We start from the raw sequence: 16,471 nt of genomic DNA on the forward strand, positions 1-16,471 counted from the left end.
CTTAATACCATCTTTCAACCCGCTGCAAAATTAAAGAACTTATTCAACTCATCCATGGATCCACTTCCTCTTCTGGCCCGCCCTGGAGTATACTGTATTCATTGCACTTGTAATTTGCCCTATATAGGTGAAATAGAATGCACAATTCCTATCAGAAAAAACTAACATAAACGTCGCATTAAATTTAACACCTATGGTAAATCTGGCCTTTCTGATCATGCTCTGAATACTTTACATAGAATTGAGTGGAAAGGCACCTTTTGTTTACATCATGCCAAAATGTGGTATGAGCATAAATTTAAGGAGGCCTGTGAAATTCTTATCAACCACCCTAATCTGGTGGTCTAAAAATCCCAAGAATATGGATTGCACATAGCCTTTGGATCTAAGAATTAATTATAATTAGGACTGTAAGTAATCTGGGAACTTAACTCTAATATAACAACACTCATGTTACATTATGGGTTAGGCCACCACTTTTGCTGTATTCAAACTATTTATATGAATTTGTTCTCTAATGATGATATAAATAGAATATACCTTGGATGTATTTTTTTTTCCACTGGAGGTCAGACCAGTAGAATAACGGTTGATCAAATCACAGTCATTTTAACATACTGTTCGAAATGGTGTATAGCTTGTCTTTGTATTGCCATTCCATACATTAAAGGGCATCGCATTGTATGTATGTAACTATAGCCATTCCATACACGAAATGGGCATCGCATGCCCATTTCGGTTGGGTGTACTGTATGTGGGTTATGCAACCCGTGCTACAAATTACACGTCAATTTGACTGTGGATGGGCATCTGCAGAAAATTTTCCATGGGGGGGGGAAGAGCTAGGAGACAAATAATTACATCAATAAATTTTTATAATTATTGATGTAATTGAATAATTACATAAGTAAACATCGTAGCATTTTTTTATGTAATTATTTGTCGATGTTAACTATAAATACATTATTTTACATCGATTTTAATTATCTTTAATTCTTGGAAAAAAAGTATTCGGAATTAATACAGTTTTTAGCAGAATTTCATGTATAAAAAATTGACTGGCATATTTTATTAAAAATCAACTAATTAATCCCAAAATCCTAAATTAAATTATTTCAGTTTAATAGCAAAAAAATCATAAAACTAAAAAATAAAATAATATTAAATTACATATGCTTACCTTTTAAAAATGTGTTTTTCTGTTTAAATTTGTTTCATTATAAATTTATAATTTATAGTGAAATTCACACTTCACTCAGTGACTCACTGGACACAGGGAACATGAAACAATAGTAATGAACATTTTTTCACAAATCAGAAAAAGATGAACCAAAAACAGGAACACATGTTTTATTGCTGCAATAAAACACGTGTTCTATGGCTACTGTTATGTCGTGACATTTCCTTACTTTTGTGTTTTTATTGTGTTGTTCCTATTTTATTAGCCTTAAATTATCACTGTAGTGTTATCACTTTAACTATGTACTTCTATGGTCTATACTCATTAAACTAACATAACACTGTACTCTCGCATTTACTGTAAAATCTATCCAGACAATTGGCTGATTCTTAGAATGATTAAGTATATTAATTAGTTAAAAAAGGGTAGAACTCTGAATAGAGCCCTATCCTCAGTAATAACGGTCTGGAGTCGCCTCCTAAATCAGGTTCTGGCAATATTTATTTGATCAAGCTGCACCAGCCAGATCCCTAGGTTAGAAGTTCCTCTTAACCAAGGAGTAACCCTCAGAAAATATACTAAGCTAATCAGTTTACTAATTGCTTCTTATCTCAGTTTATTTATGTCACTTAATATACTTTAGTTTGCAGTCATGACCTCTGTCAAATAATTCTATCCCGCTCAGATTAAGATATTAGCAAGCAGTGGATTGGATTCAATTCAAGGCACAAATCAGGTTAAGATATTCAAGATACATTTATTAAATTCCTACGGTTACACATTTACAAGAATAAACTCAATTGGAATACATGTATCATAAGTGAAAGGATTAAGCATAGCAACTGTAATTTATACAACAATTTAAGCATAGGTTAATTCCATAGCACAGAATTTGTTAGCATCCTCCAAATATCCTTACTAGTCTACACATTACCCACAACAATTCAAACTACCATTCATTCAATTAATTACTTGAGAAATAGTCCTAAGGCCTAAAACACTTCTATTCAATTTTCGCTATAGTCCTTTTCCTACAAGTATAGAGTTCTGAAACATAACATCTCTGTTCTTCTATCTCACAATATTCCTCTCTTTCTTAACAGAGAATTACAAAAGGTTTTACATTACCATATTTCTGGAAGTATATTCATTCTGTCATCTTATCCTTACTTCATCCCACGGAATATCCAGTCTTCTTATAGACGATTGTCTCACAGGCTAGGCTTGGACTTCGTTGTTCTGCCTTTCTTTCCCATCATGGACTAGAAACAGCATGGCTCAGATCGATCCACACAGACATATATAGCGGTCAGTTCTTTCAAGCTTGCTTGAATGCTGCCGATTATCTCATCGTCGATTCCTTCCGTACGACATCTCGAAACGATGGCTGTGAATAACTACATGCTATCGATAAGATCCTGAACTTGAACTTGCCCCGGCTTCACAAGAAAATCCAGCACAAAACTGACAAAAGGCTAAGACTTCTTGAAAGGGGGACAAACCCTTTTATATCCACTACCTTTGGTGCCCTCTTCACTGCCATACCTTTCTGCCCGGCACCCTCTTTTTGCGTACGTGTCGTATTATCTATTCACATCTTCCTGGAGAATTCCGTGCCCATGCCACTTCTTCCTGGAAAACACCAAGTGCATGCTGTCCCGCACGTAGACAATTTGCCGTAGGCTATGCAATTCACCCGAGGTTTTCGTTAGTGGACTTTGAACTTCTGTTACATGCCTCAACATATATCTTACAAAGAATATTTCTTCCATTATAAATTCTTACAAAAAAGTGACATCATTTACCTTTAAGTAATATTACATAAAATAGTACTAGCATATGATTCATTAAACAATTTGTATCTTTACCTATGTACAAGCATTTTCGTTGTTGTTTAGCTAAAACTTGTTGAATCCTGAATAAATTATTTCTTGAAGGAAATCTTTTCATTCAAGATCCAACACTACTCTGCAGTGGGCCGAAACAGGCCAACCCATAAAAAAATTTTAAGACAGAAAAAGCATCCCATGGTCGAGGGTATATCTCAATTGCTTTTACGATTATAATTTGTGGAATTTTTTACTCGATCCGCGGGGGGGGGGGGGGTGCCCTGTTTGTCCCTCTGTGGCACATGACCGCATGATTGCATTTTTATCAATGTAGGAAAGTTTTGAGAGTGCATAGCATAACAGCGCACATCTTAATTGGTCCAATGCAATTAATTGCAGGATAACTTTGAATACCTCTGCATAGAGTGGGGAACAATCTGTTTGTTTTAGGATTTATTAGAAAACAACAATTAAGGAGAATGCTATATTTGCTTAGTCACCATCATCGTTTAAGAGGACGTCCTGGTTTTCTTTTTCCTAATGGCTTTGTTGCTTGGTATATTTGAAATACTCAAAGATGAAAATATGTGAACCATCATTTATAAGACATGTGAGAATAGGAAATGAAAGGAAAAAATAAGTGTGAGTAGAAATACTTTCATTAATTGTAAACGAATTATTAATAATTGACATTTGCGATATGTGTGTGTGTCCTATAAGTTGCTAGGTAGAGTGAATAGCACGATCCTGTAAAGTCTAGGCATGAATAAGCGAATTTATGATGGCATAATTAAAAAAAAAAAAAAAATTACGAGGAGACAGAGAGTATGGCAGGAATAAATATGGTTTGATGGAGCAGCAAATCATTTCGTAAAACATGTTGCCCATGTTGTGTGTATTTCTCTGGTTTGTGTATATTTCACTCCGTTTTTCAAGAATTTTCTTTTGTTTATCGAGACTCAGCGTACATAACATCTGATCATTATCAGAATTATCCACACTTTCAGGAATCCTACATTTTATTTTTATTATTTTTATTTTTTTTTAGTATCTGTGATTTGTCTGTCATATCAATCTCACATATGCTGGCATTTTTTTTTGTAGATCAACAATGTCTTATAATACACAGAATATTCATTGTTATTCGGGAATAGATTTTTTTTACTGTCTGTTGTTTCCGAAGACTAGAATAAAAATGTCTCTATACCGTTAAAAAACATTGCAACCTCAACAGATGCTGTACTGCACAAGCAAGAGACATTTAGGTTTTTTCTCCTAACATCCACTTTCAAATTTTCAGTTCCAGAAAACATGTAACAGCTGTTTCTAATACAGCCATCGGATACAGAAAGCGCTCAACTCATGACAAGTGACAATGTTCAAGTGGATTGGTTAACACAATAACCAATCACAGCTGCTAGGTGAGCTCTCAATGTGAGCCCACACAGCCTTGCCTTCTGAGTGGTTTAAAAATACTAGAATGCTAAGAATTTGAACCTGCTGTGCCCTCTTTACATCTTTTCAAAGGGTTCAAAGGTATATGTATTTTGAAAGCACACCCAGGCTATTAACACGAATGTGATGCAATGTTTACACGTTGAAAAGTGCACTCTTCATGAAGCACTTCTTCTTCTTCTGCAGCTTCTCCCACTTAAGTGAGGTCACTGTTGATGATGATGTCTCCCCCACATCCTCCTGTCTTGGGCTGTCACCACATCCAAGTTCTTCATCCTCAAGTCCTCTTCTGCCAGCTCCCTCCATCTCTTCTTTGGCTGCCCACACTTCCTCCTTCCTTGCACATCCATCTGCATGACCCTTCTTTCCACATATTCGTCCTCCCTCCTCATCACATGACCAGACCATCTGAACCTTCCCTCTGTATCTTCGCTCCTCAGTTCGTAACTTTCACTGTTCCCCTCGCATAGTCATTTCCCAGATGATCATTTTTTGGTCACACCGCACATCCACCTAAGCATTCTCATCTCTGCTACTTCCATCCTGCTGATGTTATTTTTCCTCAGGGCCACAGTTTCTATAGCATACATCATAGCTGGCCTCACTACTGTCCTATAGATTTTGCCTTTCAGATTGATCGGCACCCTCTTATCGCATAACACTCCAGCCATCTCCCTCCAGTTTCTCCAACCCGCTTATATCCTGCATCCAACTTCCTTCTCAGCTCCTCAATCTTCTTCCACTGTTGAACCTAAATATCTAAAGTCCCTCACCTTCCTGATGACATTTCCTTCCAGCTCCAGATCTGTCTCCTGGCCGCCGCCCACTGTGCAACACATATACTCTCTTACTTCTGCCCAGCCTCATACCTCTCTCTTCCAGTACTGCTCTCCATCTTTCCAGTTTAGTTCCTGCTTCTTCTCTTGAATCTGCACACAGCAAGATGTCATCTGCATACCACATTGTCCAAGGCGCATCTTCTCTCACCTCCTCCGTCATCACCTCCATCACATTATTAAACAGAAACGAACTTGATGCTGACCCTTGAGGCAAGCCAACTGTTACTTGAAAACTTTCTGTCTGTCCCAGTCAGGTCCGAACACTTGTCTTCACATTTCACTCTTCATGAAGCACTAATGCTTCATTATCCTCATGAAGAGGGCAGTGAAGCATTAGTATATTGTATTTAATTTTAGAAATCATGCAAAGTCTGCAAACAATTAGGGGAGACTTTAATGGGAATAAATGCCAAAATATAATATCGGTGATATTGATATTTCATGGATGAGCACTGCACACCTAGCACACCCAGAATATTCGCCCTTGATATGTATATCAAGGGTGAATATTCAGGTGATGACCTTAATATGAAGGTCGAAACGTTGGAAATTGAAGTAGTTATTCCTAATACAGTTGTAGTCTCCATAATTTTACTGAAATGATTGACACGCTGTATGTTTGCGAAAAATTTGATATGAGGGTTTCACATATGAAGATTCCCTTGAAAGTGGTTTTCCTGAATTTATTGACCAAATAAAGTCAGAAAAAGTTCATATAACTGCTCTTCTGCAAACATACCATGGCTTCAATGCACACTGACATAGATGCTTGTGAATTTTTTTCAGGTTGGAGATTAATTTCATTATCTAGATAAGGTAAACTGAAAATCTAAGATGCTGATAGAAATCATGTTTGGACTATCACAATCTAGGGGTATATTGAACTTTGCCAAAGTCCAGTCACATTGTGTAGACTGACATCCAATTATTCATATACTTACTGCCTAATATAATATGCATAAATTCTGATGCAGCCTGCATACAATTTTAGCTCTGAAGTTTCAGTGCACCAAGCACTATTGTTGCAGGCAAAGGCAATTACTCTACAGTTTTCTGCCCAGTACCTCATATTGAAAACTTCCCTGGGTTTCTTATTGATATTTTTTGGGGAAATATTTCATGTAAGTGGCAAAAAACCAGCTACAACAGTTGTAACATTTGAGAGTACACACTGCAGGACTCTGGAAATATGTAAGACCCTCCTACTTATTTCCTACACACGCACTAAACAGTCTGGGAATTCAGACTGTTTAGTGCGTTACTGTTTTCCTATTTATTGGAAAACTGTTTTCCTAATTCTTGGGTTACTGTTGACCTATTTATTTATTTAATTTTGTAATGCAACATTCCTTGTAAATGCTTTTAGAATAGAAATATGATTTATGAATTATGATAATTAAATAATTTTTCAGATAATTTTTGCTAAGTGTTTGGTAGAACTGAAAAAAAAAAAAAAATCCTTTAATGTATGCATTTTGTGTCATTTATAGCATTATGATTTAATAAAGCTTTTAGTTTTACTGCAAAGAAATAAGATCATTGGAATTGTTTTGTGATTTTGTTCATAGGGTGAAGTTGAACAGATAGCACTTATGAAACCCAAAGGCCACGGGGAACATGATACTGGCATGTTGGAGTTTTTAGAAGATATTATTGGTTGTAGTCGGTTTAAACAACCTATTGAGCTATTTTCTCAGAAAGTTGAAGAACTGAATGAGCAACGTTTGGAAAAGGTTTTTTATTATATCTTATGTATTAAATTTAGAAGATATACCAAAAAAGTTACTTTTTAATAAATTGCGCATCTTTAATTATTTAAACAAAGAGTAGTTTAAAGTTTATTTTTCACTTGGTTAGACTATAATAAATTTAGTTTAATCCTTTATCCAAGTATGAGCAAACAAAGTTTGAGCCTGAAAATATCTTCAGGGCTGGGGTAAGGTAGTACATCACCGGGCAACTCGTAGCAAAGGTGGACCAAGCTAACATCATTCCTATCTCAGTATCTCCCATAATGCAAAACACATCTTGCGGATATGTATAATGTCATGCATTAAGGGAAGGGCCACTATCCAGACTAGTTTCGACCTTTATTGAGGTCTCTTCAGTGGGAGCCAGGCCCAGAAGTGGAGATACCTGACAGAAGCAACGGCGAGGTCATCTTTACCTATAGGAGTTGCCAAAAGGTGTGTGCCACCTTTTTATTAAATTACTCTGGATTTAGAGAAATATCTGGTTAGACTATAACTTGGTTATAGTCTAACCAAGTGAAAAATAGACTTTCAACATCTTTCTCTAAATCCAGAGTAATTTAATAAAAAGGTGGCACACCTTTTGGCAACTCTTACAGGTAAAGATGACCTCGCCATTGCTTCTGCCTGGTTTTTTAAGAACTTTCAGAGAGATTTAAGAACAATCTCTTTGACTTGTAAAAGTTTCTGTGCAGTACTTTTGTTTTCTTCCAGTTGATCCTGTGTGCAGGGGTATTCAAAGCATGGTCTGCTTGGCCCGACTTGCCATAGTGATAATGCCGGACGTATCTTTTATGTTCACTGATGAGGATGTCCACAGTTCTTCCTGTTTGACCGTGGTAGCCTTGATCACACGAGCAGGGTACTTCGTAGACTCCTGGATGTGATAAAGGAAGGATGCTGTCCTTGAGTGAACGGATGAGAGTTGCTAATTTGACACAAGCTCTGAATACAGTGCATAGTTGATGTTTATTGAGAATTCTAGATATCTTATCTGATGTGTCCTTAACGTATGGGATGGTGACTGTTTTGTTGTAGTCCTCCGTGGTGGATAGTGGGAGGGGTTTCTTAAGAGCATTTAGTATTTTGTTTACCTTATGGGGATTATAGCCATCGGCCAAGAAGGTGTGGCATAGTGAGCCAGTTCAGCAGCAAGAGCATTGTCTTTGGAACAGATTGCTCTCGCTCTGTGGGTTAGCATTTTTAAGATACCATACTGTTGAGAAGGGTGATAGTTTTGTTGTGTAAATATCTCCCTGTGTGTATCCAGGAAGGGCAGACAGTTATTAGCTTCCAGCTCCATTGTAAAGTGGATTTTTTGATGTTAGCTATTTAAATGTCCTAAGAATGTATCCAATGTGCCTGGGCCATGTGGCCAAATAGCAAGCACATCGTCAACATGACGTAGCCAAAGTGTTGGTTTGAGAGTGGCTATATTGATAGCTAGTTTTTCCAGGTGTTCTATATATAAGTTGGCTAAGGGGGGAACCCATAGCTGTCCCATCTAATTGTTTGGATATTTTCCCTTTCCATGTGAAATATCCTGCATGTATTGTGAATTTAAATAGTTCAAATATATCAGGGGAAAGTGTGACTTTAGCAGATTAAGGGTTTCAATTAGTGGTACATTTGTGAATAGTGAGGTGATATCAAAGCTCACCATCAAATCTGAGCTTTTTAAGGTATGGTGTTCTAAAATACTTTTTAGGTGGGCAGAATTTTTGACAAAGGAGGAAGAATTGTTTGTGCGAGTGGCTAATAGCTTGGCTAATGTCTAGCCAGTTTGTATGTGGGACTATTTATACTATCTACAATAGGGCCTAAGGGTGTACCTTGTTTGTGAATTTTTGGTGCTCCATATATCATGGGTGTTTTAACATAGAAGGGCTTGAGTTTGTTTACTGTTTTGTTTGGGCCAGGAAGTGACTTTTTTCAGTAATTTACGCACCTTATTCTTTTGTGTGTTGGTGGGATTGCGATCTATAATTTTGTATGTTGACTGATCTTGATACAAGAGATTATATAGAGAAATCAGAAGAGCCATCAAGCAGGATAAGGAAAAGTTCTATACTAATAAATGTGAAGAAATAGAGTTCCAGATGAGAAGGCATCTGGAACTCTATTTATCATCTGGAACACAAGCTTTTATAATTATAAAAGGATGTTTTATTTAGTTCGTGACTTAAAGCACAAGTTCAAGCCTAAATTGAATGTCATCAAAGACAGGAATGGATCATTACTAACAGAAGAATTGGAAATCAAAAACAGATGGAAAGAATACTGTGAGGAACTGTACAGCAGACTGGATAAAGAAAATGTGGAGTCCTCCCACCAAGAAAATTTTGATTTGGAACCTTCTCCACCTAGGCATGAAGTTGAAAGAGCAGTTAAGCAGCTCAACAGCAATAAGGCCCCAGGTGCAGATGAAATCCCAGCAGAGTTAAGGCCACAGGAGATGGAGGGATAAGAGTGTTTCATAGATTGATTACAAGGATATGGGAGACAGGATCATGGCCTAGAGACTGGAAGAAGTCAGTTTTCATACCACTACACAAGAAAGGTGATATGAAGGCATGCAAGAATTATAGAACTATTAGTTTGATATCTCATGCAAGCAAAATTTTATTAAAGATCATGCTAAATAGGATTGAGGCCAAAGTTGAGGTAGAGATGCCCGAGGAACAAGCAGGTTTTAGGAAAGGTAGGGGCACCAGAGATCAGATCCTTTGCCTTAGACAGATCATAGAAAAATATAAAGAATTCAGACTCCCTCTGGTAATGTGTTTCTTAGACTACTCTAAAGCTTTTGACTGTGAAACTGTGGGAAGTAATGAAAAGAATGGGTTTTCCTCAACACACTATCAGGTTGATAGCCAACTTGTATAAGGAGCAAGAAGCCACAGTAAGAACAGGTGTTGGATTGACTGACTGGCTTCAAGTTGGAAAAGGAGTTAGGCAAGGATGTTTACTTTCTCAAGTAAACATCAAGTAAACAACAAGCAGGTTTTAGGAAAGGTAGGGGCACCAGAGATCAGATCCTTTGCCTTAGACAGATCATAGAAAAATATAAAGAATTCAGACTCCCTCTGGTAATGTGTTTCTTAGACTACTCTAAAGCTTTTGACTGTGAAACTGTGGGAAGTAATGAAAAGAATGGGTTTTCCTCAACACACTATCAGGTTGATAGCCAACTTGTATAAGGAGCAAGAAGCCACAGTAAGAACAGGTGTTGGATTGACTGACTGGCTTCAAGTTGGAAAAGGAGTTAGGCAAGGATGTTTACTTTCTCCTCACTTGTTTAGTATATATGCAGAGGACATCATGCGTGAAGCATTGAATGAGCTCAAGACAGGAATTATGATAGGAGGTAGATTGATCAGTAATCTGAGGTACGCTGATGATACAGTACTTGTAATGACATGGAAGAACTAGGACTAATTCTTGACAAAGTTAACAAGATCAGTAATAACAGAGGACTTCAACTCAATTCTAGTTGAAGTCCTCTGTTATTCAAGGAAAAACAGAGAAGCTCTTGAGAAACAAATGTGTCTTAATGGAGAAAGAATTGAGGAAGTCAGCAAGTTTGAGTACCTGGGATCCATTATTAATGTGAAGAATTGCTGTTCAGAAGATGTCAGAAAAAGGTTAGGAATGGCTAAAACAACAGTCAGAGACCTGTCTAAAATCTAGAAGGATGGATCTATCTCCATGGGAACAAAGTTGAGGATTTTGGATGCGGTTGTTTTTCCAACAGCAACTTATGGATGCGGGACTTGGAACCTAAAGAAGTCGGATAAGAAACGGATATCTGCTTTTGAGATGTGGTGTTACAGAAGGCTGTTGAGGATATCATACACTGACAGGTGTACAAATGAATGGGTGTTAGAAAAGATTAGTAGAACTTTAAGGCTCCTTAAGGATATTGACAGAAGAAAATTAAAATATTTTGGACACATAGAAAGGATGGATGGAGGACTTCTCAGAACAGTAATAGAAGGTAAAGTTCCTGGAAAAAGAGGCAGGGGTAGACCATCAATGAGATGGATGGATGGCGTGTGTGGAGTGACTGATCTTCAGACAGTTGAGGCTGCCAGAAGAGCAAACAACAGGACTACATGGCGAGGCCTAGTGTGGAAATCATCGAGCATTGGAGTGACCATATGGCATCTGTAGATGCCCAGTGAACACAGAGAGAGAGACTGATCTTGTAAAAGTGTGTGCATTTTGTTTTCATATTCTGTTGTGTCCATCACCACAGTTTGTGTTCTCTTTGTCTGCTTTTGTTATGATAATCTGGTTATTATTATGTAACTCTTTTAGAGCAATGATTTCCTTATGAGGGATATTATTTCTTGGAGACTTAGACTTTTATTAGGATGTTGGCCATATCTAAACATATATTATTGGCTATTGTTGGAGGCAGGTCATATATTCCCCTTTTGACAGACATCATAGAACTTGTTTGGGAGTAACGGCAAAATTGTGCCCCTGATGTAAAGCACTAATGGCTTCTTTGGTTAAGATGAGCGATGATAAATTCACAACAATCTTGTTGTAATTGCGGTCGTGTATCACTGCATTGTTGGAAATTTTCAAACTTTTTCTGGTGCCGGTTTTTGACTGTGATGAATTCTTTTCTAACCATTGCATTGGTGATGTCTAGGATCTCCCATAGTTCCATGTTCAAAATATTGCATAGTACTTCACATAGTGCATTGATGGTTGAATTTAATTTTGATAACTCAAGGAGTGGCATTGATCTTTTCTCATAATAGCACTACACTCACTTGTTGGGCTTTGGCCAAGTGGAACTTGTTTTTAATTTTCACACAGTTAGGTATTAAATTGGTGTCTCGGCACCTCTTTAAGAAGGCGCGGCTACCTGTTCAGTTGCCACGCCAATTTTAACTTCCACTTAAGATTAATATTTTTATCTTAAAATTTTCGACTAGGTTTCATAGCCATTGTCAATACAATTATAGGAAAACTCAAAAAAGAACAGTTTAATTGAAAACACGTGATATTATGTGCAATATCAGCTGCAGGAGAATAGCTCCATCTGCATTAATAGATATTCAAAATAAATTGCAGTAAATTGATTTGGTTAATTAATTTTTAAATTATAAACAAAATGTAATTACAGTTATGGAACACATGAATGGTGAGTACTGGTTAATATAACTTCCCAAAATTGAGAAAGTTTTAGGCAATTGATTTTGTTCGGATTTGGGTTGTGAATGTGTACTTCACAGCTTTCTTTGTAGAGTCTTTCTAGAAGATAGTAACTTTTGTGTCCCATTTTGGTTTTGTTCCACTGAATTCTGTGTTTTGTAGATAAAGCATGGTTTGCTAAACTGGATTTGTTGGTTTCGTTAAGAGAAATGTATTCCCGATGTTCTTCCAGATGAATTTGTGCAGATCGACCTGTTTGCCTATAATAACATAAGCCACATTGAATCGTGGAGTTTATAGAAACCGTGGGGATTCTATAAACTCCACGATAAGATAGAGGAGGATTTTGTCTTTTGGTGAGATAAGGAATGTATTAAGTTTGTGAATTGGATGGAAAGCAACTTGTACATTAATCCGTCGAAGTAATCTTGCTATTTTTTCCAGAAAGTCCCTTAACATATGGAATACAAATTCAGGAAGAATTTGCAAACCACGCTTTATCTACAAAACATAGAATTCAGTGGAACAAAATCAAAGTGTTACATAAAAGTTACTCTCTTCTAGAAAGACTCTACAAGAATGCTGTGAAGCACACATTCATAACCCGAATCTGAACAAAAACAATTGCCTAAAACTTTCTCAGTTTTGGGAAGGTTATATTAACAAACACTCACCATTCACGTGTTCCATAATTGTAATTAAATTTTGTTTATATTTTAAAAATAATTAACTAAATCAATTTATTGTAATTTATTTTGAATATCCATTAATGCAGATGACGCTATTCTCCTGCAGCTGATATTGCACATAATATCACATAATTTCAATTAAATTGTTCTTTTTTTGCGTTTTCCTATAACTGTATTGAAATAGCTATGAAACTTAGGCAAAAATTTTACAATAAAAAATATTAAACGTGGTTCTGGTATTAATATTTTATAATGTACACTCCATTTGTTCGCTAAACAACAAATCTAGTTCAAGCTTCTAGGTCTTCCATAACTAATGTTTTAAACACTAAAAACATTAGTTACTCTCCTTACCATTCTTCACTAAGATGAAGATAATATAGTGAATTTTAATGCTACCAAGGCATATTCTTACTTTTATTCTTGGAAGAAAGTTCTTAATCACCCTCCCTATTTCTTTCATGGTATTCTGGCCTGCAATCAAGATCAGTTTTCTTGGGTGAACTTCACACCTAGCCTATCCTGGCACAAACACATCACATCCATTAACTTTCTCTGTCTCCAAGAAAAAAGGTGGTTTCATCTTTCATTCAAAACATGACTTCTTTCCTGCACAACTCTGATGTTATAAATCCCACATCCACTGAACTTAGAATACTATTCTTACATGTTGGTCTATCTAAACCTCCCTAAGAATACTTAATGCTATCCAGTCCAGTTACTAGATATCCCCCCCTTTCTCAAATTTCTTCCAGTCACATCATCATCTTTTCAACAATTTAGGCCTGATGGTCTATTTCAGTTTCATTCCATCATTTCCTTTTTTTGTCCCCAACCTTTATGTCCTCCAACTGGGCATTATCGATCTTTTTGGATGGTCTTGAACTGTCCATTCTTTCATTATGTTCAATCCACTCTTTTGGTATTCATATTCTTTGCTCCAATAGTGAGTATTTTTAATTATTTATTGTACTTCTGTTTTTTTTCCACATTTTTCCCATGTGGTGTAACCAGCAGGTTATACCATACGGTTATAACCAGCCTAAAACTTTCTCAGTTATAACTTGCCTCCGTAGGTTATAACCAGGTATAACCTACAAAGAAATGAAATTGCTTTGTAGGAATTTCATTTCTCCAGTTTCTATTCTTTTTCTGCAATTTTTATGGTCCATAATTCACTTTCATTCAGTAGGACAGAAGTTCTGTTTCTTCATTCTTTTTTCTTGGTCCAGGTCACTGCTCCACTGATTGTTCCTTGTCATTTTTCTCTCTCAATTATAAGAGCATTGGATAGTTGCTGGTTGAAACAGTTCAGCTCCAAACATATCACACCAACTGCTCATCCACTTCTTTTGTTTTATCCACATCTGTTCTTTGAAATAGCCTTTCCATACTTTTCCCAATGAATACAACCTCCATATCTTCAAGTAACACCTTAACAAATTACTTCTTTCTTCCTAATCACTTTCCCACACATGACACTATTGTGTTATGTGTTACAGGTTTTGTTACTTCTCATATTGGGGTTGGGAGGTATTTTATAAAACAAAAAAAAAATAATAAATACAAAAGACCGTGTCTATTTTCAAGTGCACATTCTGAAACAGACATGACAAATTCTTACTGTTATTCATGTGGCAGCAGATTGAAAATAAGAATTTATAAAACTTATTGAATGATGCTGGAAATTTTTCAGTAGTTTCATTTCTTTGCAGTTGAATAGAGTTAAATCTGTGGAAAAGGAGAAGGATGAACTAGAAGAAGTCAAGAATGAGGCCATTGAATATTTAAAGCTTCAAAATGAAATTGAAGTTAAAAAAAATTCAATGTATCAAAAGTATAAGTAAGTTTTTGCAGATTTCCTTATTTAGTTTAATTATAGTATGATGGCCATATTGTTTTATAGAACTGGAGATGATTTTTAACAAAAACTTTTGAATTACATTTATGAGAGTGGAAGATATGGAAGTGAATTAGTATTGCATTTGAATTTCTTTGGGTAATGTGAATGTAACAAGGTGTTTAGCAAGATCAGAAATAATTGTACAAGCTTATGCTGTCTTCTTTTTCTTTTTTTTTTTTGAGGAAAATTTAGATAATGAAACAGAATAAAGAAGAAAAGAGCAACAGTCAAAAGAGAGACAAGTAACTGCATAGAAAAGTTGAGATATTTATAAACCATAACCCAAAATCTGTAAAGCAATAAACTTTTTTGCAAATGAAATGACAAATAGTGGAGAGAAAGAAGACTGGCACTAATAATAGATAATTATTATAAACTTTGTTAAGGAAATAAACAGAATCATTTTAAAAAAAAATCGTTTTAATGTAATCAGTAATATCTAAAAATTTGAAGAATTAAACAAAATATTAAAGAAAATGGAAAAACAAAAAATCACTTGAAGATAAACTAATGAATGAACCAAATGAAGATAAAATTCCAATACAACAAATAAAATATGCAGGAAATAAATTTAACCATCTTATGTTAAGAAAAAATCTGTAACATTGTTAAAATATCCATTGAATGTGATAATGCAGTTCTGATATCATTTGTCAAAGGAAATATGAATAATTGTGAGAACAACAGAGATATTGGTTTATTAAACATAAATTATAAAATATGATAAAAAATTTTGAAAAATAAGACTCAATCCTATCCTTGAAAAAAAAGTAATAAATGAATAACAAAATGGACTTAGGAAATGAAGATTTGCTTTGACTCTAATACTGATGGAAAGAAGTCATCTCAACTTAGAAGTGTAAGTAGCATTCATAGGTAATAAAAATGCATTTGGCCTGACAGATATAAATTATTTGATATACATGATATTACATGTATGAGATGGGATATACATGATATTACATGTATGAGATGGGATATCTACCTAAAAAGGGAAATAAAACTGAATATAAGAATTACAGAGAAATTTCCCCACTGGGTGTTCCAAATAAGATGTATAGCCACTCCCTTACTTCGTGTAAATTTTTTGCTGGCTAGTGCACACTTAAAAACTAAAAAAATGTGGAAATGTATTTTGCATCCAGTAGGAAATAAATGGAGGATTCATCTAGGATGACAAAAACATGAAGGTGGCTTAACTCCTATAACATTGATATAGTAGCCAAATGATTGCTTACTGTACGTTATTACTGTTTCTGTTCGGAGATCTGTGGTTGTACAATCAATGTGTTTTTTTAATTCTGTGCCAGACATTGTCAGTGTACTTTTTTAAATTCTTATTACAATGATGAGGGGAAGGCAACCAAAAGAAAGTGAAAGTAGTGGCAGTGTTAAGAAACAAAACAAAATTGATTTAGAAATGAAGATGAAAACTATTAAAGAAGTACGAAGCAGGACAAAGTTTGTTATCTGTTGTACAGGAATTAGGTCGCTGCTTCAACACTGGATACTTTTTTAAAGGATACTGCACGGATAAAATAACATGTTAAAGGATCAGTGCTTTTTTAAGATCAACAGTGATCATAAAACAGTATTCCGGTTGAAAAAGATGAATCATGTGAAGAGGCTACAGATATGATTGCAAAACGTGCA

General features: G+C 35.6%; 1 protein-coding gene across 1 annotated transcript in view; it reads left to right on the forward strand.

The window, feature by feature from the left end:
* glu (structural maintenance of chromosomes 4-like protein gluon) overlaps positions 1-16,471 on the forward strand; it is a 384,191-nt gene that overhangs the window by 88,768 nt on the left and 278,952 nt on the right. Inside the window, exons 6-7 of the mRNA XM_090413308.1 lie at positions 6,872-7,036; positions 14,631-14,758. Coding sequence (XP_090269434.1) covers positions 6,872-7,036; positions 14,631-14,758 — 293 coding nt within the window. The remainder of the gene's footprint in view (positions 1-6,871; positions 7,037-14,630; positions 14,759-16,471) is intronic.

The sequence above is a fragment of the Typopeltis vanoorti genome, chromosome 24, assembly GCF_054136105.1.
Source record: "Typopeltis vanoorti isolate ZY-2024b chromosome 24, IOZ_Tvanoo_1.0, whole genome shotgun sequence".
Classification (NCBI taxonomy): Eukaryota; Metazoa; Arthropoda; class Arachnida; order Uropygi; family Thelyphonidae; genus Typopeltis; species Typopeltis vanoorti.